A 19811-nucleotide genomic window follows, 5' to 3' on the forward strand; every position below is an offset into this window, starting at 1 on the left:
TCCACGAGCTTCCCACATCGACATCTGAAACTCACTGGTGGCGACACCAGCCGATGAACTCCTGGATGGTCAAACCGCCAATTTTTTGCGGGGTAAGTGTCACAGAGGGACTTGCCGGGTCGCGCGGATGTTTGTGAGGGTTGACTCACTCAACGAGAAGGATCGATAATCAGATCATTGAGCAGGGTGGCCGGTAAGATGTTACCTGCTCCTATACAGTACACCAATTGCCGCCTTCAAAACACGAGGACACCCTCGACAAAGCCGGAGGAGCCGTCGGAAGGGTAAGGCAGTGGGCAGACGGAAACCATGATTGTACGCGGAGATAGTATCCCGAAGAAACGGCTGGAATAAAGCCAGCTTATGAACAATGCACTCGCCAATAATACTTGTCCGGGTCTCAGGGACGACGACGACGACGAAAGGGATGTCTCGGGTCAAAGGTGGACATGTTGTTCGTCACTGTCTTGAGTGAATTGTAGCAAAAGTGTCCTCTTCTTGCCATGCTTTGGGATGACATTGTTTTTCGAAGAATGTATTGCGTGTTGTTGCGGGCCGGTCTGGAGGCGGCGTGACGCAGACAAAGCTCCTGATGGCCTTCAGCTGTGGCGTGACAACCATTGGTTGAAGGCCTTCTGCGTCGGCGTCGGCCAGGCTGAAGACTTTGGCCAAGCACAATACGCCGAAAGCGGGTAGAGACGTCGCCATCTGACGAGTCCCTTCCGTTGAGTCCAGCGTGTTCCAGTTCACTCGATGGGAGCAAGCAGCAAGCAGTGCCTTTGACTTGACGAACAAAGCAGCAGTCACCCAGTAGCAGTGGCATCCCTCTACGCCCACCGTGATTCAAGCGTAGACTTCAGCACTGAGAAGATGTGATCACGCGCTAGTAGGAGATTGCTTGGATGCGCTCGTGCAGACAAGCCATGGACCGATGAGGCATAGCAGCTGCAGTAGTCGTCAATAACAGGCGCAGGCACCGCTATCCACTCACTCACAGGTGCTCACCCACTCACCCTACAGTGCCGTGAGTGCCCACAGTGCCCTTCTACTCGTTACTGTGGGGGCCACTCTTCATTGCTGTTCGATCGTCTTCGATGCTGCCAACTGCCGCCCTTTGTCCTTGGCTGTCCCTTGTTGTCTGCTGCTGCCCTGCTGCCCTGCTTGTTGGCCGGCCCCAGAATGAGAGTTCCCATGGTTCCATCCAGACACTCGACGACCCAATAACTCACAGCCCACCAAGCCTAGCACAGACACCGACTCTTCCTGCCAGTCACCGCCACTCAGACAGCTGTCTCCCCATCTGCTCTTCATATCTCATTCATCATCTCTCAGACCTTGTTTACTCTCCTTACCTGACCCTCATCTCAGCTCGAAACCCCTCTGCAATGTAAAAGGATACGCCCTCGACGAGTGTTCGTTTCTCTCTACACCTCAAGTAATAACACCTGGCCGTGTCCTTCTCTCACACCTTTACCGTCTCGACGACGACCGTTCCTTGCAGCATTCCTCGTTGTCACCCGGCGACCCCCGCTGATCTCTCTGAACCTCCCCCGCCCCCAGTACCTACAGCATTGGACTCGACCACGTTCAACGCAATTCCTATAATCCTTCTATACCTCTGAGCCGTTGGTGGCTGTCAAGATCCCAAGAGACCATTGGACATTCTCGCTGTCGAGTCTCGCCGTCAACCTCGGCCTGAATTGTTGGACCTTTGTTGGTGGTGTCATTGGACAAGTCATACACCCACCACAACAACAAAGGAGGAACTTCTTTGACAACAATACACACCCACTGATCATTCCACTGTCAAGTGAAAGCATACTCGGTGGCAAGAGTGTACGGTTGCCTATTGTCCATTAGGCATCGTTGATCTCCACAGGCCTGACAACACCTTCATTCTCCTGCCTTCAGCTTCGCCTACTTGACGACTTCTCTCTTATCCCTTCATAACGATACCTACACTCTTTTTGGCCTCCTTGCCGGAACCAGTCCTGATCTCCTCGACTATGACTCAATAACTCTACGCTCCCTACGCCTGTTGCTTGTTCGACTGAACAACGAGCCTCGAGGCTCTGCGTCATCGTTCACAACCAATTTCCTTTTGTTCCTAACGCTATCGACGACCCTTATCTATTCTATGAGCCTCTGATCACACACGACGACTAGGAGTTCCGCGGTGTTGCTTTCTCTCTCTCTCACATGACACGGATGGTTGAAGCTGTGAACTTCTACGGCGGATCTATGCTTGGTGTCCTGGTCTCGTTACTCGACCTTGTCTTCTACAATTGAGCACAGCTGCTCACGACATATCCTCATACCTGTTCATACTCTCTTGTACAGACTTCAACTGGACTATATCTCTCGTCTCTATTCGGAACTCAAAAGTTCTTGTCATTTGGGCCAGCAGAAGGAAAGGCTGTTGGGTCGCCTGAAGGGGTCTGTACACGTCACCCCACCTACAAGGCCAGCCATGGAGTGCATGAAAGATGGTTTCCGCAAGGATCAGATTCTCGATGGAAGATTCCGTACCATTGCCCCTCTCAATCACGGGTCCTTTGGGATGGTCTTCCTGGCGGAGGATACTCACACTGGAGAAGAAGTGGCCATTAAATGCTTGACGAAGCCCACCGTTGCCAATCAAACATCCTCCGCATTGACTCCCGATGAGGGTGCGGAAGAACTGGCGTGCCATGCAATTCTCAAACATCATCCTCACTTGGTCAACCTCATTCACCACTTCGACACGGAAGCCCATACCTACCTGGTCTTGGAATACTGTGCTCAAGGCGACCTGTACGAGGCCATTCGACTTGACCGTGGACCTCTGCAGACTGAACATGTTCGACGCTTCATGTTGCAGCTCATCAGTGCGGTGCAACACATGCACGCCAATGGGTTGTATCATCGAGACATCAAACCGGAGAACATCTTTCTCACTGAGGACGGCTCAATGAAGCTTGGTGACTTTGGCTTGGCCACCAGAAGCCTTTGGTCCTACGAGTCTAGCGTTGGAAGTGACCGATACATGGCACCGGAACAGTATGATCCTACCAACATTGGTTACTCTCCAGCAAAGGCCGACATCTGGTCCATTGGTATCTGCCTGCTCAATGTCTTGTTCGCCAGAAACCCCTTTGTGGTGCCTACCGAATCTGATGTGCTCTTTGCCGACTATACTCGAGATCGTCAATCTTTATTCGACATTTTCCCCAGCATGTCACAGGATACGTTTGACATCTTGTCGATTGCTATGGCCTTGGACCCTGCAAAGCGCGACCTCGGTGCTCTGAAACAAGCCATCCTCCGTGCAGTGACTTTCACCACCGACGACGAGTCCTTTGATGAATTCTGCGCCGAAGAGCGCGATGTGGTACGTGCAAGCGCCAATCGCGAACCACTACGCACTCCTTCGATCCAGAGCCCTCACATGGATGGCGAGTCGTTCCCTTGGGCCAAGGCGTTGCACTCTCCCAACCGAAAGCAGCAGCAACTGGCCTCAATTCCGGATACGTACGAAGAGGATATGTTCTCTGACAAGGGCCTCAAACTTGGTGAATCATGGTACTCTGGTCTTAACAACACCCCTTCATTGGCATCGGTTCTCGATTCGGCATATGGCTCCTTCAAGTCACTGGCCATCAAGCGTCCGAGTCATCGTAACCCACCTCGACCCGACCCTGTTCCGATCCCGAACTCCCTGCCCTCTCGTCCATCTCGACCTATCCCTACCATGTCATCAGTCTTTGGGAAGAAGGATGATACTGTGGCCAAGAGTTGGAGCGACATGTTTGAAGAAGATGAGGAAGAGTCGGAGCGTGAGGTGGAGTTGACGTTGAGACGTGGACAAAACAGTCGAAGCTGGAGTGAAGACAGCCACAAGCCGTTGCCTGTTCCTCATGGTGTTCTCACCGAATCCAGGTCATCCAGCAACGCACGCCGTAGTCGGACGCCCAAGCCTCTCTCCCCGATCAAGACGACCCACGGCTCCAAGGAGAACGATCCCTTTGCGTGGCGTGTCCGCACCCCTCGACAATCTCCCAACCATGTAGCCGCCGACAAGTGGGCTGCACTGGGCAACAAGAGGCGTGGCTTCCAGTCCGAGTCTGACAACAACACCCAGCCTTGGAGCAGCAAGAAACGATCTTTTACTACAGGGTCTCGCAAAAGACCAATATCGGGTCTTGGATTCGATCATCAAACTTGTCATGGACGTGATAGCCGAAACAAGGCACGTCCGGCGTACTTGAATCAGGATTGGCGTCAGGCCAAGGTGGTCGACTCATCGACGGATGAAGATGAGCATGAGTGGGTTGGAGGTTGGCATAACTTCCATTTGTGATTCTATGAGCATTACCTGTTTGCTGAGCTTTTGCTGAACTTTGTGTGGACCGGTCGACATGATTCAAAGGGGATTTACTGGGCTTGTTTTTGTTGGTGGTTGTGGAAAAAGAAAACCCAAAAACACCACGTCTTTGCACATACTCCGAAACTTCTACCCTCGCTTTTGTCTGGATTGGGACCTTGACACTGATGACTTTTATGGGATCTGCCCTGCTTGAGACGAGGTGTCAACGGAGTGTACCAACAGTGTTTTCATCAGAAACTGGGGACAAAGGCATTGGGGTTACCGTTGGGTGAATGGAGTATGTTGTGCTCGAAAACCGTTTTCTACATTTCTACATCAACAAGGACAGCATTATAGGATTAGGATTGGGGGTTTCGTTGAAGATTCGGCGGGTTCACCACTTCGAGGTTTGGAGAAAGCGACAAAAAAGAGGCTGCGCTCTGCTGAATTCACATCAATTCTCCTGGAGATGGATGACTTGCTTTTTGAGCTTGTCACCCAGCGGCGACAAAGTAGCTAGATTGATTACTTTATAATGCCAGCCAAAGACAAAGACCTGTTTGGCATGGACATGTTTTGAGAATGGAGAATCTTAACCCTCTCACTCATCTTACCTTCATCTTACCGCCCCCTGGTGCCGTTCTCGTAATCCTGATCAACACCATGCCTGGATTGGAAGTCTACCGCCGAGACCATAGTATACCACACCTAGGTCCGTACTTGTTGTACTATGGTAAGATTGGGCCTTTCGCCGAGGCATAAGTCCAACCCCAGATCCCTAAGCCGAGTACGTGATTCCCCGCAAGCATGTCCATCGACCAGCAATAGCCGAGGCTGACTTTTGTTGATACACTCTGCCTGTGCCTGTCCCTCTGCCTCTGCCACTGCCACTTGAACACGTCTTGTCAACACCTGTCAGGTCCGAATATTGCAGGTCGATAAATACTAGTAAAGTGATTGTACTACACGATGCCAGCCTCCGCGTCCGAGAACATCCCACCGATCGCCCAACCATTTGTGTCGGACCGGGCGAAGAAGCTTTTGGATGTGGTATGTACGGCCGTGTATAATAAGGGCGTGGTGGGACTGATGTGGAGGTGTGTACTGTAATGGGATGGTTGACTGATGTGATTTCGTGTAACAGGTCGAGAAATTCGTCGACGAAGAATGTATCCCCGCGGACACGGTGTACACGTCGCAGATCGGGGTCGGCGACGCGCGATGGCAGGGCCATCCTAGCATCATGGACGATTTGAAGCGGAAGGCTCGCGGGCTGGGCCTGTGGAACATGTTCTTGCCCAAGAACCATTTCAAGGATGGGCCGCAGTTTACGAACGTCGAGTACGGCTTGATGGCCGAGCAGTTGGGGAAGAGTATTACTGCTAGCGAGGTACGCTGTGCTGTGCTTGTTCACGACTTGTCACTTCCTTTCCCTTTCTCTTGTCTTGCTTTTCTGTTTGGGAGTGTGTTTTGGTGGCACACCTACGGTTGATCGGTTGGTGTTGATCTCGAGTCTGATCTGATATCTGCAGGCCTGCAACTGCGCCGCCCCCGACACGGGCAACATGGAAGTCATTGCACGCTACGGCACGCCGGCCCAAAAGGACCGCTGGCTCAGGCCTCTTCTCGCCGGTGAGATTCGCTCGGGCTTCCTGATGACGGAGCCCGACATCGCGTCTTCCGACGGCTCCAACATCCAACTCCGCATGGACCGGCGGGGCGACGAGTACATCCTGAACGGGAGCAAATGGTGGTCCTCGGGCTCCGGCGACGACCGCTGCAAAATCTTCATTGTCATGGGCAAGACCGACCCATCCCACCCGGACAAGTACAAGCAACAAAGCATGTTGCTCGTGCCTGCCGACACGCCGGGAATTACCGTGCACCGCATGCTCAGCGTGTACGGGTACGACGACGCGCCGCACGGTCACGGACACATCACGTTCAAGGACGTGCGAGTGCGCGCGGACGAAGCCATTATCCTGGGCGAGGGCAGAGGTAACGAAATCATGCAAGGACGTTTGGGCCCGGGAAGGATCCACCACGCCATGCGTGCCATCGGAGCCAGCGAAAAGGCTTTGGAGTGGCTGATCAACCGGTTGAATGACGAGCGGAAAATCCCCTTTGGCAAACCCCTGTCCGAACAAGGCGTTTTGCTCGAATGGGTGGCCAAGGCCCGGATCGAAATCGACGCGTGCAGAATGATTGTGCTCAACGCGGCGATTAAGATCGATCAGAAAGACGCAAAGTATGCGCTCAAGGAGATCGCCCAGGCTAAAGTTAAAGTGCCCAATGTCGCGCTCGAGGTCATCGATCGCGCCGTGCAGGCGTACGGGGCCATGGGCGTGTGTCAGGACACGCCGCTCGCGTATATGTGGGCGCATCTGCGGACGCTCCGAATCGCAGATGGGCCGGATGAAGGTACGTACATCCTTAAAAGGCTTCTAACCACCTACTAGTAACTCAGAACGTGTCTGGGAATAACTTATGGGTTACGGTTTACGGGTTTTTGAGTTGTGGTACAGTCGAGCTAACCGTGGACTTTTCTGTGCAGCGCATCTTCAACAACTCGGCAAGCGAGAGAATCGGTCGAGAAAGGATGAGATCAAGGCGAAACTGGCCAGGCAGCAGGCCAAGACGGAGCAGTTGTTCAGCGAGATGGGATTGCAGAAGCAGGAACTGGGAGCGGCCAAGTTCAGGGCCAAGAGTAGATTGTAGGCATGACACTGATGACACGTACGGTTGGCTATACTAGTCCATCTATGTTGCATCTGTGTTGAGCTGGAATAGAGGTTCTAGTCACTCGGACTTGTTCATTCCCTCCCTTGTCGATCTCCGCGCTGGTGGTGATGGTGGTTTTGTCTGGTCTGGTCCAATCCGGTCCAATCTGGTCTGGTCAAGACCGAAAGTCAATCCGTGAGGGGAGTACGGAGTATTTTGAATGTGATTCCCTACAACGAAGACCAGCACTATGTCGAGCGAGAAGAGAGGGGAGAGGAGGAGAGGAGGGCATGCCCTGAGCAAGACAAAAGAGTACGCAGTAGGTCGAAGTCATCATACGGAGTACAACCGGGAAAAATTTCATTCATTCGTGATCATCAAAACTCCCGTCACTCTACTACTCGTAAGAGCGGCACCCGTTGCTGGCTGATCAAACAGGTAAGGGTACCTATAGAGGTAAGGTATGTGATTACTAGGACGCCAAGGCATGTATGTAAAGACATGCCTCCTGGTGGCATCGCATCCGTGGTAATGTGACGCCCCTGACGCTACCTTAGTAACGAGTATATATACTCCGTACGTAGTAGTCTGACATCTCCCCCTCGAGATACGGAGTATTATTATACTATGTAATCCCCACAAGACCCTTACGTTTCATTATATGTAGTAGATATAGAGCCGACAGCCGGATCAAGTAGGTGAAAATAACTACTCCCGTATCTCCGTATATACGGATGATGACGGTAATATATATAAAAACATGGCGGCAATTACGGAGTACGGAGAGTCCCAATCCCAATCCCCAATCCCAATCCCAATCCCCAATCCCAATCCCAATCCCCAATCCCAATCCCCAATCCCAATCCTAATCCCCAGTCTACCTCTATATCTACCTCCACCTCTACCTCTATTTACCTCTCTCCATCACGGATCAGGGTGAAATACTCGCTATGACTATGCCGATACTAAGATCTATTCGATCACCAAGGTACGGAGTACGGTCTTGTAAAATCCTTGTTCTTTAAGGACCTCTCTAGGAAATCTAGGGGCGGATTCTTCAGTCCTCAGTCTTCAGTCCTCAGTCCTCAGTCTTCAGTCCTCAGTCCTCAGTCCTCAGTCCTCAGTCCTCAGTCCTCAGTCCTCAGTCCTCAGTCCTCAATCTTCACTCTTCACTCTTCACTCTTTACTCCTCACTCTTCACTCTTCACTCTCGGCTTATGACAAGAAAAGTGAGAATGGCAACAATCATGATTCATTGCTATTCCCTGCCATACCAACACTCCGTATGGTATGGCTAGTCTTACTCTGCTTCCTCGCAACTAGATCCCGGTGTCTATCTGATGTCCATCAAGGTACATCCCACAATTATTTGCACTCGACTCCTGTCTTGCCTTGGCTTGACAGCTCTCTGTCTCTATGTGCTCACTTGGCAATTGTTGGTCGCCGATTGTTGATTGTCATTGCGCTGCTGATCAGTCACTATCACTCAGCACCAACGCATCATCAGCACTTCCTCCAGGCGCACTGCTCGCCGCTCGACTCATTTCCGGATTCGTCAATGGCGTCTCTCCTTCATCCGGATACTCATAACTACTACCATCATCGTAGTCATAGCCCCCTTCCTCTTCTCCGTCTCCGTCTCCGTCTCCATCTTCGTCGTATTCATCTTCATATCCTTCTCTCTCACGCTCCGACTCGTCTTCCTCGTCCTCTTCGAGCTCCTCTCCATCGCCATCACCATCGCCATTGACGTAATCCCCAGAGTAATATTGTCCACTCGGCTCGTCCTCGTCGTAGATTGCTTCTTCTTCATCCTCATCTTCCACTTCCGCATCATCTTCATCCTGCTCAACACCTTGCAATAGTTCATATGGATTCTGTGCCACCTGTCTAGGTACCACTTTCGAGCTTTGCGGTGCAGCAACCTGCTGCGCTGACTTTGGTCGTTTCACCGCATACCCCGTCCTATTGACGCGATACCTCTCATCGTCAAGTGCTGAATCGACATCCACGTCATCATGCGACCGCTTTCGGGCCGGACTGCTGGTCTGGCTTTCGCCACCGCTGTATCGCAGGGCACTTCTCTTCGACATGGCCACGGGAACATACTCGGAACTAGGGCGCAGAGGCTTAGTAGCCAACCCATGAGCGCCAGTCTGTCTGATGCGCCGCTCTGTCCTCGACATGCTGAACTCGGACTTCGTCTCGGCGGGCAGGTACTCATACCCGTTAGCCCTAGCCAGGCCAGCCGCTGATGGAGTAAGGCTTTCCCGACGACTACTCTGACTTCGTCTGAACTCCTCTTCGTGCTCGATTTCTTTCTCGAGTTCACCGGCCTGCTGTTTAAACCATTCCTCTTGCTCTTTCATAGCTTCACGTGCTTCTCGGATTTGTCGGAGGAAGTCGTCCTCCACAGGACGTTTCGTTGGCGTTTGGCGTGGTGTTTCTTCAATTGGAGAGATTGACGCGGCAGGCTTCTGCTCCACGGGCAATGGTGAGAGAGCGGTCGGAGAACTCTGGACTGATGATGTAGGCATTCCTGGTCGTTTCCTTGCTCTTGCCATAACACTTCGTCTTTCATCCTCTTCTCGTCGCTTCCGAAGCGCCAGTGTCTCCTTGGTATCAGGCACAATCGGTGTGTCTGGATCCAGCCCCAGCGCCTTGAGACGGAAATAGTCGGTATGAGTATTATCTGTCTTCTGCTCCACAGTGGACTTTCGCAGATCTTGAGTGCTCGTGGAGCGACCCATCACAGCCTTACCAGAGAATATGGAAACATGTGGTGCTCGTGTCGTTGATGCTCGAAAACTTGGAACTGGTGGCCTGCCACCCATAACAGAACTAGACGGTTCGGAAGAAGTGCTCATCGTCTTTGATCGCTTATGCCCAGACAATCGAGGAGTGCCATTCGTTGTCATGACGCTCTCTTTCATATTCTGTTCAGAGAAACTCTTTCTCTTCCGACCAACAATCTGACTGATGGCGAATTCATCTTGTTTTTCTTTCAGTTGCTTTGCCTCAGCTGCCTTTTGAACTTCCTGTCGAAGGCGCTTTGTTTCTTGAGCAGCCAGCAAAATCTCTTGCAGCTCTTCCTCACTTCTTTTCTTCTTGGATTGTTCAGCCCTCATCGTTTCTGCGATGAGTTTTCGTCGAATCCTAGCTCGGCGGTTGAGATTGTTCTTCCACGCTCGTGAGCGCCAAATGAGGCCAAATTTTCGTGCTAGAATCCGTTCACGGATGGAAGCTACACAACTTGGTTAGTCTTAAGCCAAAACGTGAAATTGATCTGGTACTCACCGACAGCCGCGTCATGGACCTCTAGGCGGTGTTGATTGAGCGCGGTCCGGACGAGATCTGGAATTGTGTATTCAATGTATTTCCTGATCAGTCCATCTTGTCTTGTAAGGGCAATGCTGGCAACATCCCGTGCTAGTCGCTCACGGTCTTCGGTGGTGAAGGCTGGTTTAGTAGGAGGTGGAGGTGGAGAGTGAAGTGGACTTGGACTCTGTTGAGATGGCTGCGTGGCAGGTGGTAGTGATAGAGACTGTGTCGTAGAGGGTAATTTTGATGGAAATAGTTCTGGTTTGGGGGTCAGTTGAGTGGAGGAGGGAGTTGTCGAAGGTTGGAAAGGAGGAAATTTGAATCCTTCTGAAGGTACTTTCGGTTTATCCTCAGCTGCACTAGGCGGCTGAGGCGGGAAGATGGTCGATGTCGATGATAAAGCCGCAGGAGTTGATGTTGGTGCGGAGGAGAATCCACCTGTGGAAGCGGTGAATGATGGCAGAGGTGTTTGTTGTTGTGAGGGTGTGGTAGGCTGCTGTGATGATTGTGTCGAAAAAGTGAATGCCGGTGCAGACGCAGGAAATGAGGAAGTCGGTGGATTTGCAGACGCTTGTGCCTGAGGTGCCTGCTCCGATGGTTTTGCAGGTTGCGTAGAGGGTTGAGAGAAGCTCGGAAATTGAAACGATGGTGCTGAAGGACTCTTCGTGGAATCTGCGCATTCGTAAATCGTTAGCCGCTACGCTCAGTCTAACACGCCAGAATTGCTACAGCATTGCAGGACCGCCTGCCACACCAAATCACAAGGACTTTTTAAAGACATACCTTCAGGCCGTCCAGCAGCCGCAGCAAACCCTGTCGGGGGAAGCGGTTTCTGCCCAAAGACTGGCGGAATCGTCGATGTCGTTGATACTGGCGTTGCTGTCGGAGGAGCTGATATCTCTACAGGTGTTGAAGTTGGCTTTCCGAAACCGAAGCCTGGAAATGTAGGTTGGGCAGCTTGAGCGACAGGTAGGGCAGATTTCTGAGTATGGGGGGCCTCTGCTTCATTCTCCGTTGCTGCACTAGAGACACCGAAGCGTCCAAAACCGAACGGCGTTTCTTTCTGCGCTTGCTGCTGCTGACTTGAAGCAGGCTTGCCAAACGGCGAATCCGCAGGAACCGGCAATGACCCAAAGCTACCAAACCCGGAGCTACCAAATCCTGATCCGCCAAACCCAGGAGATGGCTGTCCAAACGTCGATGTCGATGTCGATGTCGGTTGGCCAAATGCCGATTTCTCCGCCGCTTTGCCAGTGCCAGGGCTCTGTCCAAACTTTGGCGTGAACGTCGAGGCTTCCGGGTTCATTGGGGAGCCGAAGATCGAGGAGTTCCCAGATTGTGGTCGGTCTTGAGGCACAAACATGCTCTGATCATCGTCCTTGACTTCATTTTGTTGGCTGTCTGATTCTTCGTCTGCAGACTCGACCCATCCCTCTCGGATTGCTTCAGCGACAGTCGCCCCGTTGATGACAGAGGTGAGCGTTCGGCGGTATCGCTTCTTCTCGACATATGTATGCGAGAACGATTGTCGATTCGGTATTAGAGATTCTACGCAGGTATCAGAACAAGTTCTCGACCGGTATATGTGGGGAAATGGAAGTACGCACGATCGAGATAGTGAGCAGCATTCGCCGTAGCATCGAGGTAGTCGTCTCCGTATTCATCCTTGGCAAAATACAGCTCAAATGCAGCGCAGAATTCTTTGGTCTCTTCTTCCGTGTCGAAGCCCAGGAAGGCGGTGACTTCACTCAAACTCCAGTCCCTGGACTTTGCTTGTTGAGCTGCAGGGGCACTTTTGCATGATCTCCACAGAGCATCCAGAGCCGCAAATCGGACATGGGCAAAGTATATCTCCGCCACACACGCCATGATATATGGCACGGCCTTGGAGGATAGAACGTGCCAAAAGCTGCCCGTGTTGCTCTGAGCAATGGCGAAAGGCTCCATTGGCCGCAGGGGACCCTGGTCGAAAATGGAATTACCGCCAGCTTGGTAGAGTTTGAGCGCTGTTTGTACTCTCATATCCTTGAGCAGATTGCTCGGCCAGGCCTGCATGCGGTCTTCCAGGTCCGGATGCTGTGACTGGAATTCGAAGATGATGCAGTAGGCTCTGAACTCGGCCTCGTTTGGAAAGTCGACGCGCTCTCGATTGTCGTCGTAGTAGTACAGCAGCGAAAGGAGAGTGTTGTTGAGTTGCTCTCGCTCCTGATGGGCATCAAAATTCTCGCCATCCCAAAGATTATCCGGATTCGACAGTTGGTGAAGGGAGAGGATGTGGAATCGGGCAATTCGTTCGTAGCATTCGACAGCAACCTTGACATCTTCGATATTCGTGACCTGCTGGATGGAGAAGTCATTCCGAATGCCTCGTGTGCGATCCCAGACGAATTTGTGGATGGTCGCAAGTCTTTCGTCTCCACCAATGACCTTATCGAGCAGGTAATCCAGCGTCCTCTTCAGTGTCGCCGGGGTTCTTATATCGGAGGGCAGTTGCTCATCGTATCCAGCAGCAGATCGTCGAAATCGCTTGACCATGCGCTCCTCGGAAGGAATGTCTTTGCCGGTATCGTCATTTCGAACCTGCTCCACCATCAGCAGCACTCTCTTACACCCCAACCACTACCATGCGCACCTTCTCCGCTTTATCAACCATGTTCTGCACAATGCGCTCCACTCTTTCAAATTCGGGACACATCACTGTACATGTGCCGACCGGTGTAATGGCTTTGTCCAAGCTTGTCTTCTTCTCGGGATCCGCGAGGAATCCATCACGAATGGCCTTTGTACGTTCATCTTCTCGTTTTGTCTTCAGCTATATGTGGAATTCGCACGTTAGACACCCTACAGACCAAGTCGCAGTCAGCTTGAGGCAGGGGTAGGACCGGCACGCACCTCTTGGTATCTGGCGTAGGCAGTGTTCATGAAATCGCGATGGTTTGTAGGCGCAGGCGCAGGCGCAGGCGAAGACGTTCGTGAACCTGATGGTGTCGAATCTTGAGATCTCGGTGTGTTGAATGTTTGCGACAAGAACCCGCGTCCACGTCCCCGTCCTCGAACATTTGGTGTGAAAGGCGCCGAGCTTGACCCTCCCCGACCTGTGCCACCCTTAGTATTCCTTTGTCCCAGATTGTCTTCCAAAAGACGGTGTCTATAACGAGCTCACCTCTTGTCGGAGTCGTGGTGCCATTGTCAGACCCTCTCTTGACCGTTCCCGCTCTCAGTCTTTGTAACAGTCCATCACCACTAGTTGCAGAGGCCGTGGCGCTCGGTCCGCCTCTCCCTCTTCCCCGTCCTGCTGGTGCTGACTTGGGCTGACCGCGAGGTCCACCGCGACCGCGAGGAGGTATTGACTGAGTTGCTCGTCCGACCCTCGTCGAATTGCCACCGCGTTGACCGCGAATGGACGGCGCAGACATTGGCGCGGTTGAAATCGATCAACATCGGAGTGCTGTCATATCATGGTTTCCGAGAGATCGCCTCGAAATACTCGTGCGGTATGATTGGAAGGGTTGGTGAATCGGAATTTGATGGTGTCGTGTGATAATGCTGTCTGTGCGGTGGTGGAAAGTCATAGGAAGAAGACGCGATGCTTGAATCCGAAATGCCTGCGAACAAAAGGTGAATGAATTCATGCATGGCCTTTTTTACTCCGCAAGCAGAGCTCGGCCAATGATGGGCCATAATGGCATCTACTGGCCGACGCATCTTTAGGCGGTATGACCGCGCCCTTAGCGCCGAGAACGCCTCCACGCGTAGGCACTCCCGGGCAAGCCTAACAGCTTAGCCTAGCAGCCAATATATTAGTATGCCTAGGGCCTTGTCTGGCCGCCTCACTAGCCCTCATGCACATAACACGTCGAACTTCCTCCGTACCAACCTTAGAAGTTACTTCCCTAGCGCAATCCAACTACTCACAGAGTTACTCGGTACATCATTTCACATCCAGTGACATCCTCATCGAGGACATTTCGATCACGCGAATAATTCATTTGACAAATCATCTATCAAACAGCCCGGGACTAGATCCAGCGCTCGGATCAACCAAGTTTATCAGACATTTCACGCCTGGTCAAACACGACATGGCACCCTCCCGAAAACAAACATCGCCCACAAAGACCTTTCCTTGCTGCTCGCACGTCCCTTGATATGGATACTCATGCTGGGGATATCTCGAACAACTGACTGGGTGCCACTCAATCATCATTAGCACTCCGAACTTTTCTGGTAGACCGGTTTTCATAAAACAACGATTGTTGGATATCTGCTTGCTGCCGACAAAGATCGTAAAAAAGGCAACCTGACCCGAGATATAAACCTCAAAGCGCCCAAAAGGAAATTCGTGAAACCTGGCAGATTGGAGCAGCCGATGGTGAAGCAGCAGGCTTAAACTCGAGAAGTGGCAAAGCATAAATGATTGTGAGAATGAGCAAGCGCCGACCGAGATTCGCCGCAAGGTCGAACGATGCGACATATACCATCTCCCGACCAGTGCGGCGAAGAATTACGGATCCCTGACAGAAAGGGCGCAATCGCCCCCCTGCAATGATTCCTTCTTCGGTGAGTGGGCTTTCATAGAAGCGTCCCTATCCAAGCAGGACAAAGCAGTGGGCATTTGGACACGATAGTAAGGTTGGTCTTTCTTGGAGGATCGACAATCTCTAGCTGAGTGTCTCGTCGGCCTACTGGAAGTGAGAAGGCTGCCGGCGTTCGATACACCCTATAGCTCCGGCGCAAACAGCTTTGGGCTCATAATGCGTAGAACTCTGCCGGTGTCATCTCCATCTTCACGTCGACTTCCGGCATCATGCCCTGTTGATACGGGTCCATGATCCTTAAAGGCAAGGCAAATTGGGGAGCGCCGTCGAAGCTTGGATACTGTGACGGGTCGATCAAAGGGCCGCGGGCGCACATTCTGTTCTGGGCCTCTTCCGCTGCCTGCCCGAAATACGAAAGCGCCGATTCTTGTGGCTGAGTGACCATGTGTGGGTGGAAGCCAAACACATGCTCTGGAGGCTCTGGTCCCATGTTAGGCATCATTCCCATCCAGGCTTGGGTATTAGGTGGCCGAGGGCATGCCTCTGCATATGAGAACATGTCAAGCATGTTCGTGGCTCCCATCTGATTTTCATAGTCGCACCCAAAAGCCTTCGGAGGCAGTTGTTGCACCATCATGGGCACCATTGGCGACATGTCTGTTGTGGCATGGACACTAGCTCTTCGCTCATTCATCAAGTTGTCCGGTGGCCTGTTGTCAGCTTGACTTTCAGGCTTAATCATGCCCACAGGCAGCCGGTATGGAAGCTCCAGTACCTGTCGGGGACCGGCGGACAAAGCCGAGCGACCTGCGCGGACTGGTGGCCTAGATGACCGTCGACCTTTTGGTTGACGTGTACTAGAGCTCTCAACAACCCCTGTGGCTCGCCTTCTATGCATCCGCGGCTTGGCCTCAGCATATGACTGATCCGTGGGAGAGCCTTGCGACGAGGAGTTCGGTGTGAAGACGACTGCACCACTGTGTTCTTCCTCCTCCTCAGACTCGTGGCCAGGGTTCGCGCGCTGAGAGGCACCTCGCACAGAGAGAGTCTGTTCGGGCGGCTCGTCGTCGGAGTCGTTGGACCAGAGTCTTGCGCCACTGGTGTAGTCGTTGAGAAAGACCAGGGCGTCGCCATCTACTGTGGTCAGATGGGCAGACACAGTCAATGTATCAGCTTGCTTACCTATTTCTCCAGCTTCATACTGTTCCATCAGATCTCGCGCTCTGCAGACGTGCTCGATGACCTCCCAGACACCTTCTTTCACGTTCGAGTCGGACCTCTTGGATTCGAGACATTTCAAAAGATTGGCAGCTGTTACAAACTGCTTGTTATGCGGATCTGGTGGATTTGTGATGACCTCGAGCGGAGTAGACATGAGAAGATGGACCAGGAGGCTAGTTCGGTCTTTGAGTCGTTAGTGGACAGCCGACCTCAAGGTGAATATCGGATCTTACCATCACGGCCTATATGATCTGGCTCACGATGTATGACGTCTAGTTCACGATCAGACTTGGAGGGAGCTCTCTAGCGGATCAACTTGAAAACTTACTGAGTGGCCAATATGGCGGCCGTGTCCGCTCCGGATCTTTGCTCTCACTGCGTGGCACGCCGCCATTATAGGGGTGGGTAGATTGCTGCAACTGTCAGCGTTTGCTAACTAAGCGGTACATCCTTGTTGACTGCCTACCTTCCGGGGGTGAATCCTCTTGATCCAGACTTTGGCAATGATTCGGCATGCCACCTGCTGCATAGCGACAAATGCTTCTTTGAACCAGCCCTCGAGCCTGTCGCGATCGTCCACTCTGATTTGGAGCGCTGGCGCTTCATTGACTACCCTCAGTCTACGTTCACTTCGCGCAGGCCGGAAATTGCCTGATTCTCTGCCACTCGTCGTGCCAGAGCGATGGCGCTTCACTGGCCGCTGAAACGGGTAAGATATAGAAGCGGTGGGCACGGGGTTATCCAGCGCAACGATGGACTTCTTTCCTGTCGAGGACCGGGTACCCATCGAGTCCGAAGCCCCTATATTGGTCAGTACCCGCATGAGCCTCGAAGTGATCCACCTACTCGCCGGTATGGGCAGGGTGCAATCTCTCATATAATGAGCAAAGTTCTCGGCTGCATCCCCGAGGATGGAAAGACTCGAGTGCCTCAAGTTTTCGGACACAATGATCTCGGGCACTCCATACTCGCCAGGGAAGAGGCCGATAAAATTATCACAGCCTTCGACGAGCTTCTTGATCTGGTTCTGCATCCTCGTCAGCTTGGACGATACCGGAAATACCAGGAAAGCTATGGGCTCACAACTATGCATGTCTGCTTGGCTTCTCTCAGGCGCATGGGAAAGTCAGATGGCCCAGAAACGTCTTCTAACTTTGTTGGGAAAGAGCTTGGAGATGTGATGGTGTTTGGATCGCCGGCCATCTTTGTCCGGGAAACACCAAACCCCTACCAGAGGAATGGCAAGGTGGTCTGAAGGAACCGTCTGCACAGAATCAAATGCCGCGGGTGACTTCTGTGATGTATACCGTGTTGGATGCTTGTGAATGTGGAGAGCAGGTGCCGAAGGGATGGGAGACCAAGTAGAGGCCTAGGGCATGAATTAGCGCTCATGACAGCTGCATGCACGGTCTTTCCAAGTGCGGCGCGACGAGAGAAAACGAGAGCTGGCCGGTCGACACCTTGCTGGGCGGTGAAGAATGACCAGGTCTTCTGGAAGACGAGGGAGGTCCAGTATGAGCAAATCGACGATAAACATCTGCCGAAAACAAACATCATTGAGGCAGGGTCTGAGCCTTAGTGAGCCCTAGGTTAAGGTGGCCCCTAGGCGCGCTCGGCATGCCCCGGCAGCCTAGGGAAGCTCTAGTTGGCCTCCAAGTTAGAAGCCTCCACTAGCTCCAGAGCTTCCCCTGCTCGTACTTTTAGCCTGACGGCTGGGTACGCCAAATCCGCTGATCCGTAACGCCAAAGATAACGACATTTGCCAAAAACAGCTCCTTCATTTGGAAAGGATATTGAGAGGGATTCATCTGTACTGACCTTCTTTTGCTAGGACTTGTCTCAATGGAGAAACCGCAGAGAGCCCGTGAAGCGAGCGATCCTCGCCTGTTGTATTCTCTGTTTGAAAACGTTGAGCGATCTGGAATGCTGGATGGTCGTGTCAAGGTCGGTTGATGCCGCCACCGACAAGGCAAAACAGAACCACACCCAAAAACAGCAAAAACAAAGACAATGCCGGCCAGTCAGAACGGTTGGGGTCTCTTCTTCTGCTAAGCAGCCATCTTGCAGCAGCCGCGGTGTGCTTGTCGTCTTCTGCGAATATGTACCGTCAGGCGGTGGAGGAGACGAGGGCTTCTTTTGTAGATTCTCGCGAGGGCGTCAATGTATCATCTGCTTCTGAGAAAGTTGAAAGGAGGACCTAACGGCAAGAAGGGAGGAGTGAGTAGCACTTAAAAAAAATATTAGAGAGGTGACCTGAGATGCTTCGTGCTGGCTATTGGTTCCACGTTGGGTTTTGTCTGTGTTTGATCTGCGAGAGCGTTGTATCCAAAGGCCGCGCCGATGATGTGGGGATGAGTAGAAGTGGACAGATGAGGTACCAGTATATAGTGAGGGAAGGAGGAGAAGCAGTCCGTCGGGGGACTCAGATGAAAGAAGTAGATGGGGGTTGCCAACCGGACGATGCTTCAAGCGGCCAAACAGCCACCAGAGCACCAGAGCACGAGCATGGTGTGGCAACATGGGCGTCGACAGTCGCAGAGAGTATGCAATTGATCAGCCTGCTCAACTTTTGGCGACACTAGCTGCCATGGTGACATACTGTATTAGCTTGTGTTCAACCTGCGACCGCTTTAGTTGGTCACTCGGTGTTTCTTTGTAGTTTGACATTCACAGGAGGCGTCGATCTGCCCATTGTAGCACCAACTATGTGGATGCATGGCGTCAGTCAAGAACCAGATTCTGGAGTAGAGAGGCCCAGTTCCTAGAGGCCCGTTCATCTCAGGACCGGGGCTAGCCTGCCCTACCCTTTGCTTGCTCATCTGGACTGTGATGCCGATCTCGAAATCTCCGATGGCCACATAGATGGCAGGATCGAGTTCGGCATAAAGGAAGCTGCCGGGCAAGGATGTTAGACAAGGAGGGTACCAATCACAATCCTTGAAGAAGGGTGGTGCTCTTGGGGAAGCAACAGTGCAGCTCCCGGAATGTGGCCAGCCAGCAGCTTCTGCGCGGTGGTTGGGCGATCTCTGTTGCACCCCCCTGCTGCTTTCCGTTTTGTGTCACTATGCAGAGAGCGCCTCCGCTTGCCTGCTAAGCTACGTCGAAGGGTATGGCTGCTACTGCGCCGCTAACCGCATTTGATTCCTCGTCCTGGTTGTCGTAATGATTGCTTCATGGTTTGATCTCTATAAGCCGAAAAGGTGTTATCTTAGGCCCGACAATGTAACATCTGGCCTCGTTAAAGGAGAAATGCTTGCTGAAGTTCGAGAAAAGAAAGGGCGATCTCTGCGCGGGCAGGTCACGAAGTATGTGGTCGCGAAACAACATTGATTGGGTTCCCGGCTCGAGTTCCCCTGATTCAGCCAACAGTAGGTAGACAGGACCACGAGATTGTATCTGATGCTTTTAGGGCTTGGAGTCATGTGGATGTGCGGCTTTTTCCTACCATCACACTCGGAACCAAAGTGACAAGGGAGTCAAACCGGTTTCTCGTTGCATCCAACCCTGAAGCAAACATCGGGAATGAGGCCGTCCGGGTTGAATGTCGTCCCTTTCACGATCGGCGGTTCCTCCCAATGCCAGATTCGGGCCGCGACCATTCGCGAAGAGGAGGAAAGCAAGTCGGCAGGCAAGGGGCGCTCCTTTCCAGGCCGTTTGCTTGTAATTG

The 19811-nt window shown here is 52.5% G+C and overlaps 4 protein-coding genes across 6 annotated transcripts; 2 read left to right on the plus strand and 2 right to left on the minus strand.

The window, feature by feature from the left end:
- The first annotated feature begins 1163 nt into the window (after window positions 1-1163).
- Window positions 1164-4949, plus strand: PV05_10299 (uncharacterized protein). The gene has a single exon (XM_013456722.1). It carries the CDS (start codon window positions 2471-2473, stop codon window positions 4337-4339), a length of 1869 nt encoding a protein of 622 aa, XP_013312176.1. The 5' UTR covers window positions 1164-2470; the 3' UTR covers window positions 4340-4949.
- PV05_10300 lies at window positions 4926-7428 on the plus strand. Of its 2 annotated transcripts, XM_013456724.1 has the most exons (4): window positions 4926-5395; window positions 5490-5735; window positions 5878-6766; window positions 6900-7428. In XM_013456724.1, the coding sequence occupies exons 1-4, from the start codon at window positions 5315-5317 to the stop codon at window positions 7061-7063; spliced, it is 1380 nt and encodes a 459-aa protein (XP_013312178.1). In that variant the 5' UTR covers window positions 4926-5314; the 3' UTR covers window positions 7064-7428. The 2 variants fall into 2 exon arrangements, with proteins under 2 accessions (XP_013312178.1, XP_013312177.1); XM_013456723.1 differs by having other exon boundaries at window positions 4926-5735.
- Window positions 7429-8301: 873 nt separating this feature from the next.
- PV05_10301 lies at window positions 8302-13998 on the minus strand. Of its 2 annotated transcripts, XM_013456726.1 has the most exons (7): window positions 13551-13998; window positions 13280-13482; window positions 13020-13199; window positions 11995-12967; window positions 11171-11935; window positions 10364-11059; window positions 8302-10310 (listed from the first exon to the last, which is right to left on the minus strand). In XM_013456726.1, exons 1-7 carry the CDS (start codon window positions 13801-13803, stop codon window positions 8539-8541), a joined length of 4842 nt encoding a protein of 1613 aa, XP_013312180.1. In that variant the 5' UTR covers window positions 13804-13998; the 3' UTR covers window positions 8302-8538. The 2 variants fall into 2 exon arrangements, with proteins under 2 accessions (XP_013312180.1, XP_013312179.1); XM_013456725.1 differs by having other exon boundaries at window positions 13020-13482.
- Window positions 13999-14390: 392 nt separating this feature from the next.
- On the minus strand, window positions 14391-18037 carry PV05_10302 (uncharacterized protein). Its single transcript, XM_013456727.1, has 8 exons — window positions 17963-18037; window positions 17228-17513; window positions 16991-17171; window positions 16611-16945; window positions 16473-16557; window positions 16378-16416; window positions 16106-16327; window positions 14391-16057 (listed from the first exon to the last, which is right to left on the minus strand). The coding sequence occupies exons 2-8, from the start codon at window positions 17345-17347 to the stop codon at window positions 15135-15137; spliced, it is 1905 nt and encodes a 634-aa protein (XP_013312181.1). The 5' UTR covers window positions 17348-17513; window positions 17963-18037; the 3' UTR covers window positions 14391-15134.
- Window positions 18038-19811: the final 1774 nt, after the last annotated feature.

This window comes from Exophiala xenobiotica (genome assembly GCF_000835505.1).
Source record: "Exophiala xenobiotica strain CBS 118157 unplaced genomic scaffold supercont1.6, whole genome shotgun sequence".
In the NCBI taxonomy this organism is placed as follows: Eukaryota; Fungi; Ascomycota; class Eurotiomycetes; order Chaetothyriales; family Herpotrichiellaceae; genus Exophiala; species Exophiala xenobiotica.